Source organism: Myodes glareolus, chromosome 1 (genome assembly GCF_982192425.1).
Source record: "Myodes glareolus chromosome 1, mMyoGla1.1, whole genome shotgun sequence".
NCBI classification, from domain to species: domain Eukaryota; kingdom Metazoa; phylum Chordata; class Mammalia; order Rodentia; family Cricetidae; genus Myodes; species Myodes glareolus.
Window position 1 is genome coordinate 107,992,813 of NC_142026.1, and position 21,021 is coordinate 108,013,833.

Genomic DNA, 21,021 nt, shown 5'->3' on the forward strand with positions numbered 1-21,021 from the left:
CAAGGTCAGTTCAGGCTACCTCTCCTCTGCTGCCCAGGGAACAATCTGGGAACCTCTCCTTGGTCCTTGGAACCCCTCTAGAATCAAGTCTCTTGCAAACCCTAAAATGGCTCCCTTAGTTGAGATATATACTTTCCTGCTCCCATAACCATCCTTCCTCCCTCCCCCCATCTCATTCCCCCAAGCTCTCCCGAATCCTCCCCTTTCCCCTTCTCTCTAACCATCTCCCCTTACATCCACCCTCCACCCACTGTGCACCCAAGTTTCCCTGGCAATCTTGTCTACTTCCAATATCCAGGAGGATAACTATATGATTTTTTTTAGCTTCACCTTCTTATTTAACTTCTCTAGGATCACGAATTATAGGCGGCTCAAAGACCTTTAATTATGGCTAGAATTCACTTATGAGTGAGTACACTTCCTCTTCTTTGTCCCATTCTCTTCCTTCTACATTATCTTCTGTTGTGGAAGACCATTTGTTGGTGGCTGCCCAGCAAGGAAATAATCACACAGAAACCATATTATTCACAATACTGTTTGACCAATAGCTTAAGCGTATTTCTGGCTAACTCATATTGTAATTTAATCAATCTCCATTAATCTGTATATTGCCACGAGGCTGTTCTGGTGTCTGTCTCCGATAGAACTGCATGATTCTCACTGATTCCACCTTTTTTTCTCCCAGCATTCAGTTTAGTTCCCACCCCCTTCTGCCTACCTCTATTCTGATCTTCTCAGGCCCAAGACTGTGACTTTATTCATTCACCAATTAAAGCAACACATATACAGAAAGACTTCCCACATCATTTCTCCTTTTCTGTTTAGATAAAAAGAAAGGTTTTCACTTTAACATAGTAAAATTACATATAATGAAGCAGGTATCAAGCAAGAATCACAGTTAAAGTATTTATATCTACTTTATCTTTTATCATAACTAAGGAAAATTATAAGTATAGTTATATATTCTTCAACTCCATCGAAATTTCCAGAAGGCTATAATATTACCTAAGTAAAGAGGAATTGCATCATAAGCAACTTCCAAAACTCCAGAACTGACAGAGGCATCTTGCTTCCTGGACAGTCATTCATAGTTCTTCTGTGTTGTTGGGACATCCAATCTTCAGTCCACAGGCCCAGAGTACCCAGCAGAAAGCAGAAAATTTGAAGATCTGTTCTGCCTTGTAATTGCAAAGTCCACCAGTTACTTTTTTCTGTGTACTGCAAATATCTGGCAGACTCTTTTTTGTAATAGGAACCCCAAAAGAACATTTCACCTTTAGGCAAATTCAGCAGTCATTTCTCATTTCTCTGTAGGTTCTGAATGTCCAGTTCATATAGCATACCATCAAGCTGTAAAGGCAAGAGCAGTTTCTTACCCAAATGGCTAATCAATGCCATAAGGAGACTCTTCAGTGCCCATCATCCTCTTAAAGTAATTTGGTGTTGCCAGGAACAGACAAAAGGATCTTGTTTTGTTGATATGAATTTAAAGTCAATTTTGATTAAGGTATTGTGTTTTTACAGCTCATTTAAGATATAATGCATATTTATTTCTTAAATATAGTTAATAGATAGTCATCTATAATAGTCAAGCTTGTAGTCAGTAAGGTTTTCTAGATGTATAAAGATATATTTCAGGTGGATAGAGATTCTTCAAAACTTTTAAAGACCTTCAGAATATGGCATTTAAAATGTTTAAGAACTTAGACCCAAATTTTGAAGACAAGATACCTTTAAAGAATATATGTTAATTACTTACCTTCGTTACAGTCAAAAAGTTCAAAAAAACCATAATAATATACATAATCCAGACTCTCTGTGTATATTCCATCTTTTCAAGGCTTATTTTTCTTTATTCCTTTTATCTATGAGTGTCTGTACTCTGTTTCTTTAAAAACTTTGTTTTAGTTTTTAAAACAGTTCACTTCCTTTTATAACTCTCTATGCTCTTTTTCTTCTCTCTTCCAAGTCTTTGTACATTTATTCAACACTGTGACCCATTTAGAGGTCTTTATTTATTTATTTTTTTGTTTTTTAATCTGAATCTGTCTTTATTGTGTATCTGTAATCCTTTTCTGTCCATGACTGCTTCTTAAAATGCTAAGCAACATTACTAGAACTACGGGTGCTTTGCCTTTTGGCTCTGCCCAGTCTGACATGGTAGAGGTTTGTTCATTGCCTTTGAGACTCCTGGGTGGGAGTCTTCCTCACCACCTCAACGTCGGTAACCAATTGACCCATACTGCCAACAAGTAACTTGCAGTATGCTGCCCAGAAACCCCATTCAAGTGATCAGTCTTCTGAAAGAACCAGAGTTTGTGCTGCCAGCAAGAAATGCCAGGAAGCCGCCATTTCAAAACTGCATGACTTTTTTTTTCTGTTACTACTGAATCAGAAAAACCTTTCGTAAGGAACTGCAGCATGTTACCAGCAAGCAGAGCAAGAAGCTGTGTTAAACTCTGGTTGTTTTATGTCTAGAATTTCTTTTTAAGCTTTCTCAGGTTTTATGTGGATATAGTTGACCACATTGGAGATCCAACTTGTTGTATGTGGGCCATTTTGTTTGTTCCTGGCTCCTCAGCCCCAAAATAATCATATTATTTGCAATACTGTTTGGCCAATAGCTTAAAGATATTTCTGGCTAACAGAAATAATTAACCCATCTCTATTAATCTGTGTATTGTCATGAGGTTGTGACTTACCTGGTAAAGTTCCAGCACCTTTCTCAAGCAGGGCTATATGGCTTTTCATTGACTCCACCTTCTTTCTCCCAACATTCAGTTTAGTTCCCCCCACACCTGCCTACCTCTATTCTGACCTGTGCAGGCCCAAGACAGTTTCTTTATTCATTAACCATGAAAGCAACACGTATACAGAAGGACCTCTCACACCAATCTTTCCTCCTTCCTTCCTCCTTGTTTTTCTCCTTCTCCTGATTATCTTCCTTGTAGTTAGGGATGAAATAGTCTGAACTACTTAGTAATATACATGTGATTAAATGTGCAGATCCTGACAAGACTTTTTGCTTTGTTTTTGAGATAAAGTCTCAATATGTGGTAATACCTGGTCTTGAATTTGAAGAGATCTTCCTGCCTCTTTCTTGCAAGTGCTGTCCACTTTTATTCTAGTATGTTACTTACAGGAAATAAAAATGAATGAAATGAAGGCACGCCTAGAGTATATGTAATGCAGTGACTTGATGGCGGTTGATGAAATTCTTCATCATCTGCATGATGAAGAATTTTCCAGTTAAACAAGAGGTCTTGAGAACTGTACTGAAGTTGTATGATCCAAGGAACATGAGGGTTTTTTTTTTATGAAAACTGAGATTCTATGTCAGCTAATTTCAGTATAACTAAAGATGTGGAACAGTGAAATTGTGCCTGTGCAAGAGATCAAGCCAGTCATAGAAGGGGAAAAGTTATGAGTCCCACCCCTTCGAGAGGAGATATTGGGAATCAGTGAGCTTTTGGGAGTTCTAGAGGAGCTGTGGGATTAAGAAGTCAGTCTTCCTCAGGAGTACCTGGTTGTCTACTGATGGCCCTACACCCACACACTTGTTGGTGGTACTAAGTAGAGGCAGTGGGTTAAAAAAAAAAAGCACGAGAAAAGAATGAGAGGAAAAAATGATTGATGGGTGGATATGAGTGGGAATATGGGTGAATATGCCCAAAATTTTCATTTTCATGCATGAGTAAAATTTTTAAATATTAAGAAAGGTAATTATTTTTAAAAGAATAGGCATATATGTACTTCCCAAACATACTAAAGAAAATCAAAGCAAATAGGAAACTGTTAAAATTTATACATGAAGGATGATTCTAAAGCATATGACAGTAGTAAATAAATAAATAAACGTATATTTAGTGTATATATGTATATATACTATATATAAAACATATATATTGCTCCAAGCCACAGCTCTGAGAAAAAACTCAAACTAGGGTATCTTAGCTGCTCTTTTTATTTTAAGTCTATTTTTTCTTGTATTTTTTTTTTTTTGAGACAGGCTTTCTCTGTAGAGCCATGGCTATTCTGGAATTCACTCTGTAGACCAGGCTGGTCTCAAACTCATAGAGATCTCCCTACCTTGGCCTCTGAAGTGCTGGTACTAAAGGTTCATGACACTACCACCAAGCTTGAGTTCATAGTCTGTATTTTGGGTTTTGTGTGTGTGTGTGTGTGTGTGTGTGTGTGTGTGTCTGTTCAGAAACAAATAATTTATTTTTTAAATAATAGCTAAGTAAACTCTACTGTTTTCAGGGATGCCTTCCATTGTGTTACCTGTGCCTACCATACAGTTATACACGTATACTCGTTCTGAATTTCTGAATATATTTTGAAAATACTCTGTCTATAAGACAGCTACATTTTGATTAGAAAATAATGACATCCTTGTGCTGAAGATTCACGAATATTTTACTTTATTTACATATACTAGATAAGAATGCCAATTTCTTTTTCTTAAAATTTTTAGGGAGAGTTATTTCATCTAATAAAAATAAGTAAAGAATAAATAATATCAAAATAATAACAATCATCTATTTTGGGGTTAGTTTAATATTTATATTTCTCTCTGTATTTCATATATTTTAAAACATATTACATATATATAAAACTCCAACACAATAATTTATTGAATGTCATGCATATTTTATTATAGTGTTATAGTTTATTTTTACTTAATATAATTTGAAAAATACCAATGATATTCTTGGGAGGCTTGATTTACTTCAGTAGCATAAATAAATTCATGTTTACTTAACAGTTGTCATAAATGTTTGTCATTGATTCTTATGCTAGCCTGTGAGTGTTCAAATACTAATTGTATGCTTGAAGTGGTAGTGCTGTCATTCCAAACTAATGCTTCTCAATGGTTGAAATGAAAATGTGTCAGCAATAATATTTCTGTCTCACAAGGTCATGTATATACAGTTTTGAGGATAAATTGAGTAACTTTTGCCAAATTCTAAGTTCAGTAGTGTCACGTTGTCAGGTAAACATAACTCATCGTGTTCATCAGCATCATTTTGGTATTTATGAGAAATCCATACTGATCGACATGAAGATATTTTCAAACTTTTTCTACCATAATATTTACTCCTCAGCTGATCTTGTTTTTATACATTCTTTACCCAATGTATTTGTCTCCTCCAAACTCACTAGTAGAACATATTATTAAAATTTTAGCCTTTATCAATTGAATACTTGAAAAATGATGCCTTAGCAATCTCTTGCCAATAGAAATAGTATGTTTTAATGCTAAAAAATTTATTTTATACACTTTAAATTCACAAACTTTTAAACTGAATTCCAACTACAAACAAAAAGCAAAGGAGAAAATGTTTAAATAAATTCTATATCTCATATTGAACATAAAGAAAATATTTTACACATGTTCCTGTCATAGATTCCTTGCTTCAGAAAGAAACCTAAAACTTGAAGGTCAGTGTTCTCATCCTTTAAGTACAAACATTTCTGGTGCGGGAGAATTGTCTGTATTCTGTCAATCATGTTTTAAATAAACACTGATTGGCCAGGCAGGAGGTGTAGGTGGGAAAACCAGACAGGAAGTGGAAATAATGCAAGGAGAGCAGGAGAATTCTGTGAAGGAGGAAGCTGATTCCTCCCTCTCCTGCCCAGATCACCGAAGCAGCAGGATGTGAGCTGCCCCACTGAAAAAGGTACTGAGCCACATGGCTAACATAGATCAGAAAAATGGGTTAATCAATATGTGAGAGTTAGCCAGTAAGAAGCCTGACCAAATGGGCCAATCAGCATTCTACCTTATAGAGATCTCAGTGTGATTTTTCTCTGGGACTAAACAGCTGAGGGGCCAGGTAGGACAGAAACACAAACAAGCAGCCCCCTTCATGTTACACATTTCTTCTTTTTACTTTGAGTCACAGAGTAAATATGTGGAAGACATTTAGAGAGGGAAATATCTTTACATTTTTATCTCTTTTACATATGTGTGTGTGTGTGTGTGTCCCTCTGCCCTGCATATTGTTTAACTCTAAAATGATAGAACAGTTGTGTATAAACCTAATTAATATTCTGGTGCTTTACATTAGAATTTGCAAATGATCACCCTCTAATATTTAAGCAATCTAACATTAACACCTTAGCTGCAGAGCTATAAGGATGAAATTGCATGTCACACCAAGATATCAGTTTTAGACCCACCATTCAGACAGTGTGAGAGTCTTTCTCCACCCCAGATAGACACCCCAGACAGACAGATCTCTGTTCCTGCACCTTCAGAGAGTGTGCCTTCACACACTATTGCATTTCAGACAATTCTAGATGTCCAATGTTCATTTTATGCAGGTTTTTAAAAAATACCCTCCCCTGACATTTTCTGATACAGGTTCCATGTTCACACAGTAAAACACAATTTCCCTTTCTATCACAGATGATAAACCTTCAAATGTTCCAGAAAAACAGCTTTTTTAAGTCTTCTCTTTCTAAGGTTAAATACTTCTGTTACCTTTCCAAACCCCTGTTCAGCTCTTGGAGCCATCAGCATCCTGGTCACACCTCTTCGGATGAACTCTAATTTGTCAACTACCCTCTTAAATGGTGGTGTCAGGAACTGATCACAGGGTGCCGGATGTGCTCTGACTAGCTATGAGGGCAGGTGCATCTCCGCTTCCTTAAACCTGTGTATTTGCTGTCTTTTTAATTCAAGGGTTATGTGGCTTACCCACAGATCATAACGTACTGCAGATATACTTACAACTTATAAAGTATGTATTGGATGCTGAGATTTACATTATTATCCTACCACATAGAAACTGGCAAAATATAAGAGCATAAAGTTGATTTATATGTGTGAATGTCTAAATGGCTTAAATATTGATTTCTCCCCTCTTTAACTGCTGATCAAACTTCCTAAATGGTAAAAGTTCCTTCTTTTAAGATTAATGCGTGTATGGTTTGCCAGTCAGCAGTACAGTGAGCATAAGTAAGCTCACATCACTGAAATGCTAAGGTGGATATATTTGCTTAGATTTGTTATTAGGACTTAAAAGAATAGAGAAACCAATAGAGACATGTTTTTTAAAAAAACAACAGCAAACTATCTATGTTATAGCCCAACTTTATTTTTCTCTTTATGTTCTCTCCACATATAATACTTTGAAGTGATAGATGGTTATGAATGCTATTAAAATTCAGCAGATATTTATGCAGGGTCTACTTTCTGTGAAATGCTTTATCACAGTACTACAGGGAAACATTAGAACATGCATAAGAGCTGAGCCCTTCATCACTATGATCTTCCAGAAATCCGGAGAATTTTTTTTTCTTTTTAAGAAAGCATTTAGAATCATAAAACAAATATGTGTGCTATTAGGGATTAATTGAGGGATCTTTGTAGAATTTTAATTTGGAAGTTGATACTTACTACAATGGTATGGCTAAAAACATTGATTTACTATGTGTATGGTGCCAAGTGAAGGACTACAGGTGTGTTTTCTTATTTTATTATTAAAATGAGTTTTTAAAAGAGGAGCAATTCAGGTCATATAACTGAACCTCTGGAAGCATAAAAAACATTCCCAAGAATTACACATCACATAAAGGCAGTCTGGATCCCAAACTAGGATGTTAAAGATCCAGGAATGAGCTTCATCTTTGTGTGATTTATATAAGATGCTCATATTAATAGACATATCAGACCACTGACACAAGTTCTTTCTTTTATTCTGGAAGAAGACACTTGGATGTTTTTATTGGCCTGTTGATTCTTCTCTGGAGTATGAGTTAGTATCCTCTGAACCTCTAAGATTCTTATCTTTAAAATTCACAACCAACTTCTACTGCTCCAGTAAAGAATCGCCAGCAGCATTCATGAATGAGGGAGAAAAGGAAATAAAATGGTAGCAGATCAGTAACATTTAGAATCCAAGCAAAATACTGTGTCTAGTAGTCTCACTTCTGCTTTTGCAAAAATATCTAGATAGATAGATAGATGGTAGATGATAGATAGATAGATGGATAGATAGATAATAGACCTATTAACTGCTCTTTTAAACCAAAATTAACTGAACAGATAACATGATAGACTTTGCTCAAAGTCACCAAAGATGCAAAGAACAGGAGAGAGAAAAACTTTTCTTCACTCTTGTTTCTCTCTGGTAATAAAGTAAGGGATAGCTGGATGGTAGCCACAAACTATCAAAGGTAATAAATATCCTTAAGAGAAAAAATTCCCTAAACAGTGAGAGAGAGAGATAATTCTCTTTTAAAGGAGAATAGCAGTGCTTCTCTCTCTCTCTCTCTCTCTCTCTCTCTCTCTCTCTCTCTCTCTCCTCTCTCTTTCTCTCCAGTGTTTCCATAACATTTTTAAAAAATTGTGCATCTTGTTATAACTCATTTGTATTTTATGTTACTGTAAGCCTATTTATTTTTAACTTAATGGAACTTGAATTAAAATGAGCCTTGTTGTTTGAACCAGTGTCAATGTTGTGTGTCATAAGCACACAGTTACAATATTCTTGGCAAAGTTCTTAAAAAAATTTAAGCCCTAGTCAGAAAAAATTCTAAATATGTATATATAACTATATTTTGTTGTTTATTTGATTAGATAGATGTTTAATTATGTATTGCATGTATTTTGCACAGGATTTTTGCATATAAATTAATCTAGCACATAGCAAGATTGCCAGTGGAATGTTTTATCCAAACTTAAGTAGATGGAAAGTGAACAGCTGTTGCAAAGACCTTGTTTTGAGTCTGAGCCACAGAGCACAGAACAGTTTTGTGAATTTGGCTGCTATGCTTGCATTTGTTGAGATTCTACTTGTTCAGTATCAGTGTGTGACACAAAAAAGCAATAGTTCTCTAAATCAGGGAATTTGAATGGAAGAGCAAGTATTAACTTTACTGTACAGGATGCTTTCTTTCTCTTTCTTTCAATCTATTGTTCATCAACTATGCAGTGTACAAGTAATATGTTTGCAGGTCATTGTTATTTTCAAGAGCACTCAATTGGCTCTATATATAAGAAAAAGAAAAGCTAACCTGTTTGCTGCACACTAAAATGTATCCACAGGGTTTCTTCTTATAGGAGAATCAACAAAGGTAGTCTTGTGATCTGGAAAAAAAATTATAGCCCCATTGAGTTGCATTATAGATGAGTATATGGACCATATTGTTTGGTCTTGATTTGTGGCATGGAAAAAGAAATAAATGAAGAGTGTGTCCATGGGATCATAAATTCACTCTCATGTGCATGGACACTCACACTGTCCTCTCTGTTCTTCTTTATATGTCTCTCACAATTATTTTCTCCTTCTAGCCAATCAAAACATTAAGTTGTGTGTCTCTTATAGTTATCACTATGAAGCACTGAATAAAATATAATTTATGAAAGTCTGAAATCGGCAAATTTCATGCAGAGTAAATTTAGTGTGGTTAAGCTGTGTAATGTATGGATCTGGTGGTCCCCTCACTGTTGGTCACACAGAGGAACGGTCACTAGTCATCAAACTTAGATCTCTGTTCTTAGTCTGATCAGAGGCAGCATGTGCATTCCTCCTTTGTACTCTCAAAGCTTAGGTGTCACAAGATGTTGAGAAATAGAAAATTATCCGGGTGGACTGACTGTAGTGGCAATGGCTAAAGGGAGATCCTAAAGTTTCTTTTTGCTCTTCCAGTTCTAATTAAAGAAATGAATAGAGCTACTGTGAAAGAAAGTTACTGTTGAAACCCTTGATTAGTTGTGAAGAATTAAAGTAAGGAAGCAATGGGTCAAAGATTGAAGAAAAGAAATAGGGAAGGAAAGCATGTAGGTAGGAAATAAGGAGAAAAAAATTCACTTCTGTAGTCAGGAAGAAAACAGCCTCCAAGCTTCTTCTTTAAAATAGCATCTTAATAATTCTTAAAGATATTAAAAATGTATTTTGATCGTATTCATATCCCCAGCACTTCAGAAGAACCCTCATTTCCCTAGCCATGATTTTGTGTCCTCCTTGAGTAAGGAGTGAAACCATAAGTTCAGTTTATGTTGGCCAAATACTTGTGGTATTGGGAGCTATCCTAGAATGTAGTGCATATACGACTAATCAATGGCATTTTAGAGAAAACTAGTTGTGCTTCTTCCTGCAGCTACTAATTGCTAAAAAGCTCCTGAGCTGGAACTAGGGCCTGGTTCTCATATCACCACCTTTATGCTGAGATGTTTATCGGGTTTTAACTTACACAGATCTTGTACCTGCTGTCCTAACTGTTGTGAATTCGCATGCCCAACTGCCCTTTCTGTCAGAGAATGATGTTTCCTTGAAGTCATTCACTATGTTTGGTTTTCAAAATGTTTCTGCCTCTTCTTCAACAATAATCCCTGCACTTTGGGGAGAGGAATATGATATGGATGCCCCATTTGGGGCTGAACATTCTATAGTTTCTTTCTCTTTCTGTTGAATAGCTGTGGGTCTCAGTGTTAGCTACCATGTACTGGGGATGAGGGAGAGGCTTCGATGATGAGGTCTGGGAGTTGCACTAACCTATCAGTATAGAGATAGGTTGCTAGTACTTGCTTTAATCCTACGCCTATTTAGCAGGACAATTTTAGTGGGTTCTACCATATGGCCCATGACTCATCCTGTCTCATGTTCTTAGTCCAAATAATGGAGCCAGGTATGGGACACACTTCATTAAACAGGCCTTAAATACAATCAGAAACTGATTAGTTACATACCTGATAGATGTCTGTATTAAGAATATACAAAGAACCGAAATCACCAATAATGAAAAAAAGCATCTCAGTTAAAAAGGGGAGCAAGGAACTAAATACAAAGCTCTCAAAAAACAAAATGCAAGTAGAGGGGAAAGTGCTTAAGAATATTCAGCATTTCTTTTTTCTGTTTTGTTTTTGTTTTCTTATTTATTTATTTATTTATTTATTTATAAAAATTTCCACTTCCTCCCCTCCTCCCAATACCCTCCCATTCACCCCACTCCCTCTCCTCCTCCCTCTCCAGTCCTAAGAGCAGTCAGGGTTTCCTGCCCTGTGGGAAGTCTAAGCTCCTCCCCCCTCCCTCCAGGTCTAGAAATGTGAGCATCCAAACAGACTAGGATCCCAAAAATCCAGTATATGCAGATGAAACAAGACACAGTGCCATTGTCAATGGTTTCTCAGTCAGCCCCCATGTCAGCCACATTCAGAGAATCCGGTTTGGTCACATGCTCATTCAGTCCCAGTCCAGCTGGCCTTGGTGAGCTCTCATTAGATCAGTCCCCTTGTATCAGTGGGTGAATGCACCCCTCGTGGTCCTGACTTCCTTGTTCATGTTCTCCCTCCTTCTGCTCCTCATTTGGATCTTGGGGGCACAGTCCAGTGCTCCAATGTGGGTCTCTGTCTCAATCTCCATCTATCGTCGGATGAAGGTTCCCTTTGATCCTGCCTTCCTTGCTCACGTTCTCCCTCCATCTTCTTCTCACAGGGTTTTTCTGTAGCTTTGGAGCCTGTCCTGGAACATGCTCTGTAGACCAGCATGGCTTTGTACTCAAAGAGAGGAACCTGCCTCTTCCTCTTAAGTGTTGGGATTAAAAGTGTGCACCACCACACCCAGCTCAGCATTTCTTTTTATGTATGTGTATGTTTTAAAATTTTTTTTTACACTTTAAAAGGTCTTTAGTGTCAATTATCCCTTCCTATTCTTTCTCATCTACCTGCACCCCCTCCTCCACCACATATCATTTGCTTTTCCTGTTACATTAATCCCCCCTTTACATCACTCCATTCAATCTCCTTTCCCTTGAAAGCCCACTTTACTCTGCACGGCCTTTTCCTATTTTTATAACTGTTTTGGGTATTCCAAATGAATAATACTTGTCTGAAGGCTTGAAGCTAACAGTCACATATGGGAGAAAAGAGATGATATTTGTTTTCCTGTGCCTGAGTTACTTCACTCAGAGTGATTATTTCTGGTTTCATGCATCCACCTACCAGTTTTAAGATTTTATTTTTCATAAGAGCAGAATAATATTTACAAAGTATTAGATATCTATTTAGGAGATGTTGTGCAGAACAACAATGAACATGTATGAGCCAGCATCTCTATAGTAGGATATAAGTACTTTGGGTAGATGCCCAAGAGTAATATAGACGGACCATGTTTTAGATATATTTCTAGATTTGTGAGACATTTTAGAACTGTAGACATGTCCTAAAAATATGCATGCACATACACAAAAGAATTTAAATGGAGTTACCATGTGACAGGGTAACAATGTCCCTACTAGACATTGTAGGTTAGAAATAAAACCCCAAGGAATGGAACGTCTTTTTGAGTTGATGGCCACATACCCCTAAGCACTACAGGATATTGCCATTTCTCTTAGTTATCCCCCTGAACTCAATGGTAAGACTCTTTGGCTAAAAATACAGTAACTTGAATCATAAACCATGAAGAAAGCAAGTTGGTACTGAATTGGACAATGCCCACTGGCTAGCTTTCATAGTTTTAGAAAGATGCTATGTAGGCAACCAGAGGAGGAAGCTAATTATCAGCCTTACCTAGCTTAAAGCTCCATGAACTATAGTAATGCCTGGAAATGCCCTTTGACACAGTCGTGGCATAAATGCTATGAAGCATTCAGCCTGCTTCTTATAGAAACTCTATACTATGAGGTCTCTTGCCTCCTAAACCAATATTTCTCAACTGTATCATCTCTTTTTGGCAACCTCAGTTCCTAGTCAATTTTCTATATGCTAAAAGGGCACATGTTATTAAATTTTCTCTGTTATTTTCTACGTCTTCTATAACTTAATACTGCCTGATTTTGTTCTAATACATTACAATCTCTGAAAAAGCAGTGTGCCTACTTCAGAATCATAAATGTGTGAAAGACCACAATGGGACCTTGTAATCCATGAACAAACTGAATGCATAGACTGTAAATACTTGTCTAGGAGGAAGGAATAACTTTTCAGAATTTTAGTCTCTAAGTCTCAAAAATGTAGAACGATGAAACTCTTATACTGTCTGTGGTACTAAATGGAAACTTATAGCTATGCTTAATTTATCTGGCTCATTATTACAAAACCTTTTACTCATTTCATTTTACTATATTCCTCTTGAAATATTTGATCTGGTAAGCAGAAGCAAATATTAGGTTTTACACTCCATTTACTGGGATAACAATGATGATCATCTGACATCAGAAAGCCAAATATCCCTTGCTTATTCCCAGAGAAGAATTTGCTCTCCGGGTGCAATGTCCTCAGTAGTGTGTCCCACCCCACACCCCCTCAATTCACATGCCTTTAAACATAGTAGAACACACATAAGCACAACCCCATACCCAATACTTTGTTGTTAAAGCCAATTGCATCCAGCATTTTTCCTCTCATGAGTGGAAAGTTTTCCTGCCCCATTTAACCATGTTATTATAGTAGACAAGAGTCCCATATTGCATGAAGCATCAATGCTACTTACAAACAAGCTGTTTCTTTCCAACCAAGGTAGAATTAAAACAAATGCTCATGGGAAAGAGCCATTGTTTTCTTAGTGGTGTGAAAATGAGGCCTGGAGCATATAGGGTTTAATCCTGAACTACATCCTGGAATAGAATGGTGTTTTGCCCTCCAATGGGAAATTCCTTTTCCACTTGGTAGCTGAATCTCCCCATGGAAATTTTTTCTGAATAAATAGCCAAGAAAAAAAGTAAAAAGCTAAGTCAATAGAAAATCTCACAAAATGACCTATTCTCAAGAAATTAACTTTCTCCTAGAATTGAAAAGGCATACAGCATTCACATCTTATAGGGACAGTATAATGCACCAAGTATATACAATAATCATATCCAAGTGAGCTGAATGTGTCTTACTCCTCCCTGTGGAAATCCCCTTTTTCTCTAGCCAATATAATGATTGCAAGGGAGTTAATAAATCATGGGAGTAAATTAGATGTTCTATTGACTTATGCAAGGCTTAATAAAATGATGAAAATGAATGTTTTCCCCTAAATTAACTTAAAGTCCCAAAGATGGAATTTATAAATGGGTTTTAGAAAGCTCAAAATTATGGAAAATTAATTACATACAGCACATATTTTCCACAAATATAATGTCTTCTTGAACTATTCAGTGAACGCTAATGGTTGGGTTTGGGGATTCTAGAAAGGGACAACTGTCACCTTTCTAGAATCCTTCAGTTCTAGTACTCGTGACTTTTTTTAAAGATTTTTTACGACACTTAAGAATGATTAAAAGTGCTTTTCCTTGGTCTTTTAGCTGTTGAAATGTTAACCAGGCAAGTATTTGTGCTAACAGAAAACTACAAGTATTCTATCAGGAAATTTCTAACAAGACCATTCTAATGTTAAAAAATATGTAATAATGTAAAAAAAATATTGTACGATGTTACTGTATTAAAATGCAGCATTTACCTTGATTCAGTAATGGAACTTGAAAAAAATGATCGAACTTCACTCCTAGAAAGATTCAGGCAAGGACATAAAATTTGGATATATTGAATATTTAATATGCAACTCTGGGTTCAGTGTGTCATCCCCACATTCCCGTGCTAAATTCCTAATTCCCATTAGCTCACACTATGCCTATGTTCTAAATTGGGGTCTCTAATTGTTACCTCCTTCTGTATATCTTTATTAATTTAGAAAACACTAAATAATTCAGTTTTATTTGAGATATTAATAAATATCAATTGCAGCCTCTTTAGCCTCTTACTGATGTCTTGCTGATTGGAACAAGCAGGCTACGTGAAATGCTGGGTGCTTATTCTAAAGGAGCTAAAACCGTGGTATATAGATTCATCCCCTCATTACATATAATAATGCCAAATGCTATTGTCCAGGCAGATAAGTATTATTTTATATATGAAAAGACATTAGAGTAGCACATTACTCAGAGGAGCAGAGGAATAAATGTTTTCTAAATTTCAGTCCCTCCAGAGCATCATGTAATGAGCTCTTCTAAGCCAATGCTGAGCTGCAATGTAAAATCCTGTTTAATGAGCCATAGCTAGCTTTGCGTGGCCCCTGTGGGACAACTCGAAGGGATCCAGGCTCTTCCTCCTCCATCCTTTGCCTTCCTGGGAAGTACCAGGAAAGGACACATAGAGAGCCCATGTCAGGGAAGCTGGGGATCCACTTGTCAGCACAAAGTGAACAGCAGAATACAAATCACCAGCTTTGTTCTAGCAATGCCTTTGTTTACAGTGCCAGGATAGAATGTTTAAGGGCCTGCCACATTTACATTGAGTCTGTCACTCACAGATCTAGTTTTGATTCCTGTCCTATAAAATGATCTTGTGTTCTAGTAGAAAAATATATTTTACAAGGTGAACATCAATGTCAGAAAAATGCAAGCATCAAGCATACGTTAGAAGAAATGAAGTTTGCTTAATGAGGAAGGGGTAATAACATTTATCCATACTAGCTTACTTGATTACATAGGCAAAAGTAGACTTTCTCAGGTAGTCCTGATTGAATTTACATGTAAATTTTGCAGCTAACCTTTATTTTTCTTCTGACTAATAATGTTTCTCAGCTTAACTCACGGTCTATGCAAAGTGCCTTTCAAACGGAAGAATGTCTTTGTTGGTTGGATTCAGAGCTACAGAATGTCAGTACCTGCAGGGATGGATAGAAACTGTGTCTATTTTGGCACTGATCCTTCTGTTTGGGATCAACTATGGATTGAGAAGATGACTGGGAAATCTGTGTTTGATTTCATAGAACCTACCCTATTCTATCAAGCCTGCATTACTGGGGAAGTAACCCATGAATTTATATTTATCTCGAGTTTGCTGTTGATGGGCCAAGGTTCATACAAAGGTTACTCCTACAGAAATGTCTGTCGTCTCTAGTCTGCACTCTGGTGATTGCTGCTTCTTCCAAATATTGCCCTCTAGAACAATAAAAGGGTTTTAAAATAGTACATAAAAGACGATTCAATAAACCAGCTCCTATGCTGAAATGATTATGTCTCTCTTCTCTTCCAGCTCCCAGCTGTAGGCGGACAATTGACATTTACCATCTCATATGACCTCGAAGAAGCGGAAGAGGAGGCAGAAAAAGTTGTTCAGCTGATGACTATCTTAGAGGTGAGATAATAAACACGTCACTGTACAACCACATGATACTACCGTGTCACCTGAGGCCACTCACACTGCTTTTAATTGATTGACTGATGGTGATTTACATACTATGAAAGAAAATACACCTCGGCAGTTTTATGCCATGCCCATGTTTCAATCTGATACATGCCAAGAAAATTCAGAATGGGTTATGATGACAAAGGATACCATTTAGAAACATTTCGAAACTTAAATTTAAAACATGACCATATTTCTGCACTTATAAGGTTACAGGATCCATGTGTTTAGGTCAATACTAATTTATGTAATACATTATATTATAGATGTTATGGTTTCCTGTTTTGTTCACATATTCAAAAGGAAAGGGGCAAAGTTATTTTCTGAGGTGAACTCCTGACTTCAAAATCTTACTTTAGGAAGAAAATATACAAGAGGAACTGTCTTTGGAAACTGGAAGGCTGTGCATGTTTCCAAATGATGGGTGCAGTAATATTCTTAGAGCCCTGCCTTACTTTCTCATACTGCCATGATGAATACTCCCCAGTATTTACATACATACCCCTAGGTGCACACCTGTATGTGTGTTATTGGTTCCAAACAGAAGATGCTGATAAAGCTGTAGGCTCTGTTACTGCCCCAAGTCTTCCTTGCTTAGGGGTCAGTGGCAGAATGACAAAATTACTCACTCAGCACAAATTTCCCCCAGAATCAAATGAAGTAGTTTAGACTTTCGCATAAATATAAAACTGCATGTGCATCTTGGGATTCCTTGAAGATAAAAGGAGCTCTCTTAAGCATGAAGGTTGAGAGATGATGTATCATTAAAACACTAAATAAGAAGGATGACTTGAATGCCCTAAGTAAACTTAAATGATTCTTGTGATGCTCTTTTCCTATTTTATACATCAGTGTGCAGATCTTTCCTTACATGGAACATGGAAGTCAGAAATATTTTAGCTTATATAATAATGAAATGTCCTTGCCTGATATACTGCAGTTCTTATCTCTGCCGTAAATTCATGTTTTCATGCTTGTATGAAACCAAATTGTTTGCAACAACATATATACATGATACCTGTTATTTTAGTTAATGGAGAAAGCAAGTTCATGCAAAACTCACAGTGGTAGACTTTGTAGTATATGAGATGAAGGTTGGTCTTTACAATTTTTTGTCTTTGATTCATGTATACCAGAAAAATGCTGAACGATGGGCAAAGCCAACCTTAAGTTAAAATCCTCCTGAGGACGATCCAGGGTAGTGTATCTAAATTCAGATAACCTTTAGAAATTTTGTATCTTTCTTGCAATTTTATCTATACATACTTTCTTCTCCCCCTCCCCACACCCCTGCTTTAGGGAAATAACTTGAGAATCAGCACAGCCTTTAAGGAGGTGTATTTAGATCCAACCGAAGAACACACTGAGGAGTTACCATTCAAAGAAGACTCCTTTACCATACATGGAACAAACTTACCAGTCAGTAGAAAGGATTTTATGACGATGCTTGCAAATTTGGAGAGCGTCCTCATCCAAATCACATACAATTTAGGGATGGATGCCATCTTCAGGTAAGATCTAGAATTCCATCTTCCAATGTTTACACGTGTATCTGGGGCAAACAAAAGTGTGGCAGAAAAGTACATTTTAAATGGTCTAGTTTTGTGCCTTTAAGTCAAAGATAAGCATACATTCTGGTTTCTGTAAGGTAATCACATGAAACCTTTACAATTTAAATATAGGACTTTTAACACTGCTGAATCCTCTGCAATTTTGACAGAGCATGTGATAATGACTTTCTCTTGAGAAACAAAAAGACATTTTCTTTTATGGCAGCTCAGATGGTGAAACACTGAAGATATAAGATTACAAGCTACTGATATTCAAAAACTGGTTTGTAAAATATTTTCTTCTGTTCATCAATTAACTGGTATCAAGATTGTAATAAGAAATACGGGCTTATTCATTTACGTGATTATACGCCCCTTTATACTACACTGTGACACTATTATAAACACAAGGTTTAAAGGAAAGAGTGGGAGATTTTGGAGCTCAAATAAGCTCTGTTGATCTTGGCAAGTGATTGGTATTTGTGGCATCTTGATGTTTAAGTATAATATACCCATAATAGTATTTTTCTCATCCCATTTTAACCAGGCCTGCAGTTAAAATGATTAAACTGCTTTAATGTGGATACATTTAAAGGCTAGTTCCTTTTTTTTTCTCCATATATTATGGGATAAAGAGAAAACCCCGACTTGAGCCAAATTTGATCACAGAAGCCTAATGAGAAGCTCCTATGTGCATTATTTAAGAAACATTGATATTTTGTCTGATAAAATTATTATTTCAGATATATTGGAATATACTTTTCCTCATTTTTTAAAATACCCAGATAGTGCCACAAGATATTATATGATTCTCATTGAGATTAAATTAGAAGATCAGGTTTGATGCCACAATGACAACTGGTATGACTTTATTCAGAGCTCTCTGGATTCTTCAGTTGTAGATTCTAACCCCGTTATTTGCTTGTGCTGTTGAGTTTGTCTTTCGCTTGTAATATTTCAGCAAAGTACAATCATCATTACTATTTCCCAAAGGAGGGAGCTGCAGGTTCATAAACAAAACCATTGCCAAACAATATGCCTCTTTTGCATAGGCAATTCTGCTAGAAGCTGGGTTAAAGTGCTATAAAGGCGAAATGCAGCACTTAGGAATTAATTATGCTTTTTCCCGTTTAGTAAATAGAGATTGTCATGATGTTTAAACAGTATAAAGAAATGAGTCCTCCAGCTTTGAAAGTAAATGACAACCAAATTGACAAAAAGTAGCTGGAGGGCTTGTTTATTTTTGTCGCATTGCTTCCCAGGCTAGTTAATTCAAAGATACCCTCCTGTTTTTGCCAGCCAGTTTCAAAGTCTACCCATCTTAAAGTCATTGGTTTCATTTAAATCCTTCTGGCATTTTCTCTGAACTTATGAACATGGTCATGAAATGTAACTATGTGAGCTGGCTTAGAAGCTCTCCAAGAGGGTGACTGCTCTTTGACAACCTTATTAATGAAACATCGTGGACCAAGAAGTGGGGCCAATGTCAGATATAAGCTCCAACCTATTCTAGGAGAGCCAAAAATCACTATGAATCCTGAATCAGCTAGCTTGCGATATTTTGTTTATCTCTGATCAACCAGTAAATTGAGTCTTATTTGTAAAACATTGCTTGAATTGATTTTGACTTGTCTTGCACAGTAGGCTCCTGAGTTGATATACTGCCTGTGTGCAAGCACAAGGAAATTGGAGCATTGCAATAGCACTTCATATTTAGACTCACTGAAGGGTAGTTATCTCAGCAAAATGGGCTTAGGTTTGCCCAGTTGCACGGTTAGGTGGAATTGGATAGAAAACTGAGCGGTAGGTCAAGGATTTTGACTTCCGTTTCCAACACAGCTATTTAATAGTTGTAAACATGAATATGGCTTTGACCTCTTTGTACCTTAGTCACTTCATTTCTGAAATAAGGAAGACAATTGCCTCGCCAACTTCCAAAGGTCACTTTGGGAATGGAATTAGAGAATTGCTGAAACATTTTTCTAACAGAAAATCACCTCACAGATATGAAATATTTACATCTGACTTGTCTCATACCAAGTGGTTATATTGTCTCTAAACATCATTTAAGCTTGGAGACGTCTAGAGTATGCTATACTCTGCTATTTCCACAACTGTGAGAGTTCTTTCTGCCATGCTTATCCAGAATTTCAAAAGACTCACTAAGAATAGCAAATTAATATCCTCTTTATGACTGTATTTAGTATAATGAGGAGAAAAACATAACTATGCATTACTTTTTAAAAGAAGGTATCATAAGGGCATGGAACAGTAGATAAAGGGTGAGGCACAAAAGCTATCAGGACCACAGTTTGGATACCTAACATCCACATAAATGCAAGGTGGACTTCATCAGTTTTCTTAAGAGGTGGAGTTGGGACTGTTGCTTAAAAGAAGAGAGATTAGCTAAATTGATGACCTGGAGGTTTAATTAAGAGACCTGGCTCAGTATATGAAGTGTATATATGCCCAGGAAGACACCTAATATCAGTTTTTGACTACACATGTATACTCATTCACACATATATTCATATGTACATCCACATACCATAAATAAAGAAAAATGTAAGGTAAATTAATTTACCTTACATATTATATATGCATATATTAAATTTTTGAATCTTGGCTTTAGTAACATCCTTGATCATTAACTGAAGCAGAATATTCCCTAAGTATCTATATGACACAGAACTCTTCACAAATTGTCTTCTTTTTGCTCCTATAATAGATGTTGTTAGAGTTCACCAAATTCTACTCCTTTGGGTGTATCGAATTTCCTTTGACTCCTGAGAGCAGATGAAGTGGTTTGGTCAATGTAATGTGAACGAAAGTAATGACCATCTCTGGAAAAGGAACATTAAACTGCCTGTGTGAGTCTTCCTAAAGTTTATTCAGCAACCAGAAGATAAACAACCTGGAATTCTGACATCACATAGGGGTCAGCACCCTGTCTGTTTTGATCATCTAGTTACTGAAGAAATGTAGACTTTTGGAAATCCTCCTACAGGCCTGGGTCAGCTACCAGAATTTGAAGTTGTTACAAGGACAGAATCAAGACTATTGCGACTTTATCAAGATAGACTTCATATGCATTCATTTTATGCAAATACAGAATCATTAAAAGCATTTTTATATGCTCATTAATTTCATTATACTATTGTTTGGCCTGTCAGTATGTCAGTGCATCACATATCTGGTACCCTTAAAAGTCCAGAAGAGGGTATTGGTTCAGATGGAGCTGGAATTATAAACAGTTATAAACTATCTTGTGGGTGCTAGGAATCAAACATAGGTCCTCTAGAAGAGCAGCCAGTGTTCTGAACTGCTGAGCCATCTCTCCATTAC

The 21,021-nt window shown here is 36.6% G+C and overlaps 1 protein-coding gene across 3 annotated transcripts in view; it reads left to right on the forward strand.

Moving 5' to 3' along the window:
- The window catches only part of Lama2 (laminin subunit alpha 2), a 597,153-nt gene that overhangs the window by 321,948 nt on the left and 254,184 nt on the right, over nt 1-21,021 (forward strand). For all 3 annotated transcript variants that reach the window (XM_085689751.2, XM_085689745.2, XM_085689747.2), the window contains exons 13-14: nt 15,974-16,075; nt 17,426-17,637. In XM_085689751.2, coding sequence (XP_085545877.2) covers nt 15,974-16,075; nt 17,426-17,637 — 314 coding nt within the window. The remainder of the gene's footprint in view (nt 1-15,973; nt 16,076-17,425; nt 17,638-21,021) is intronic.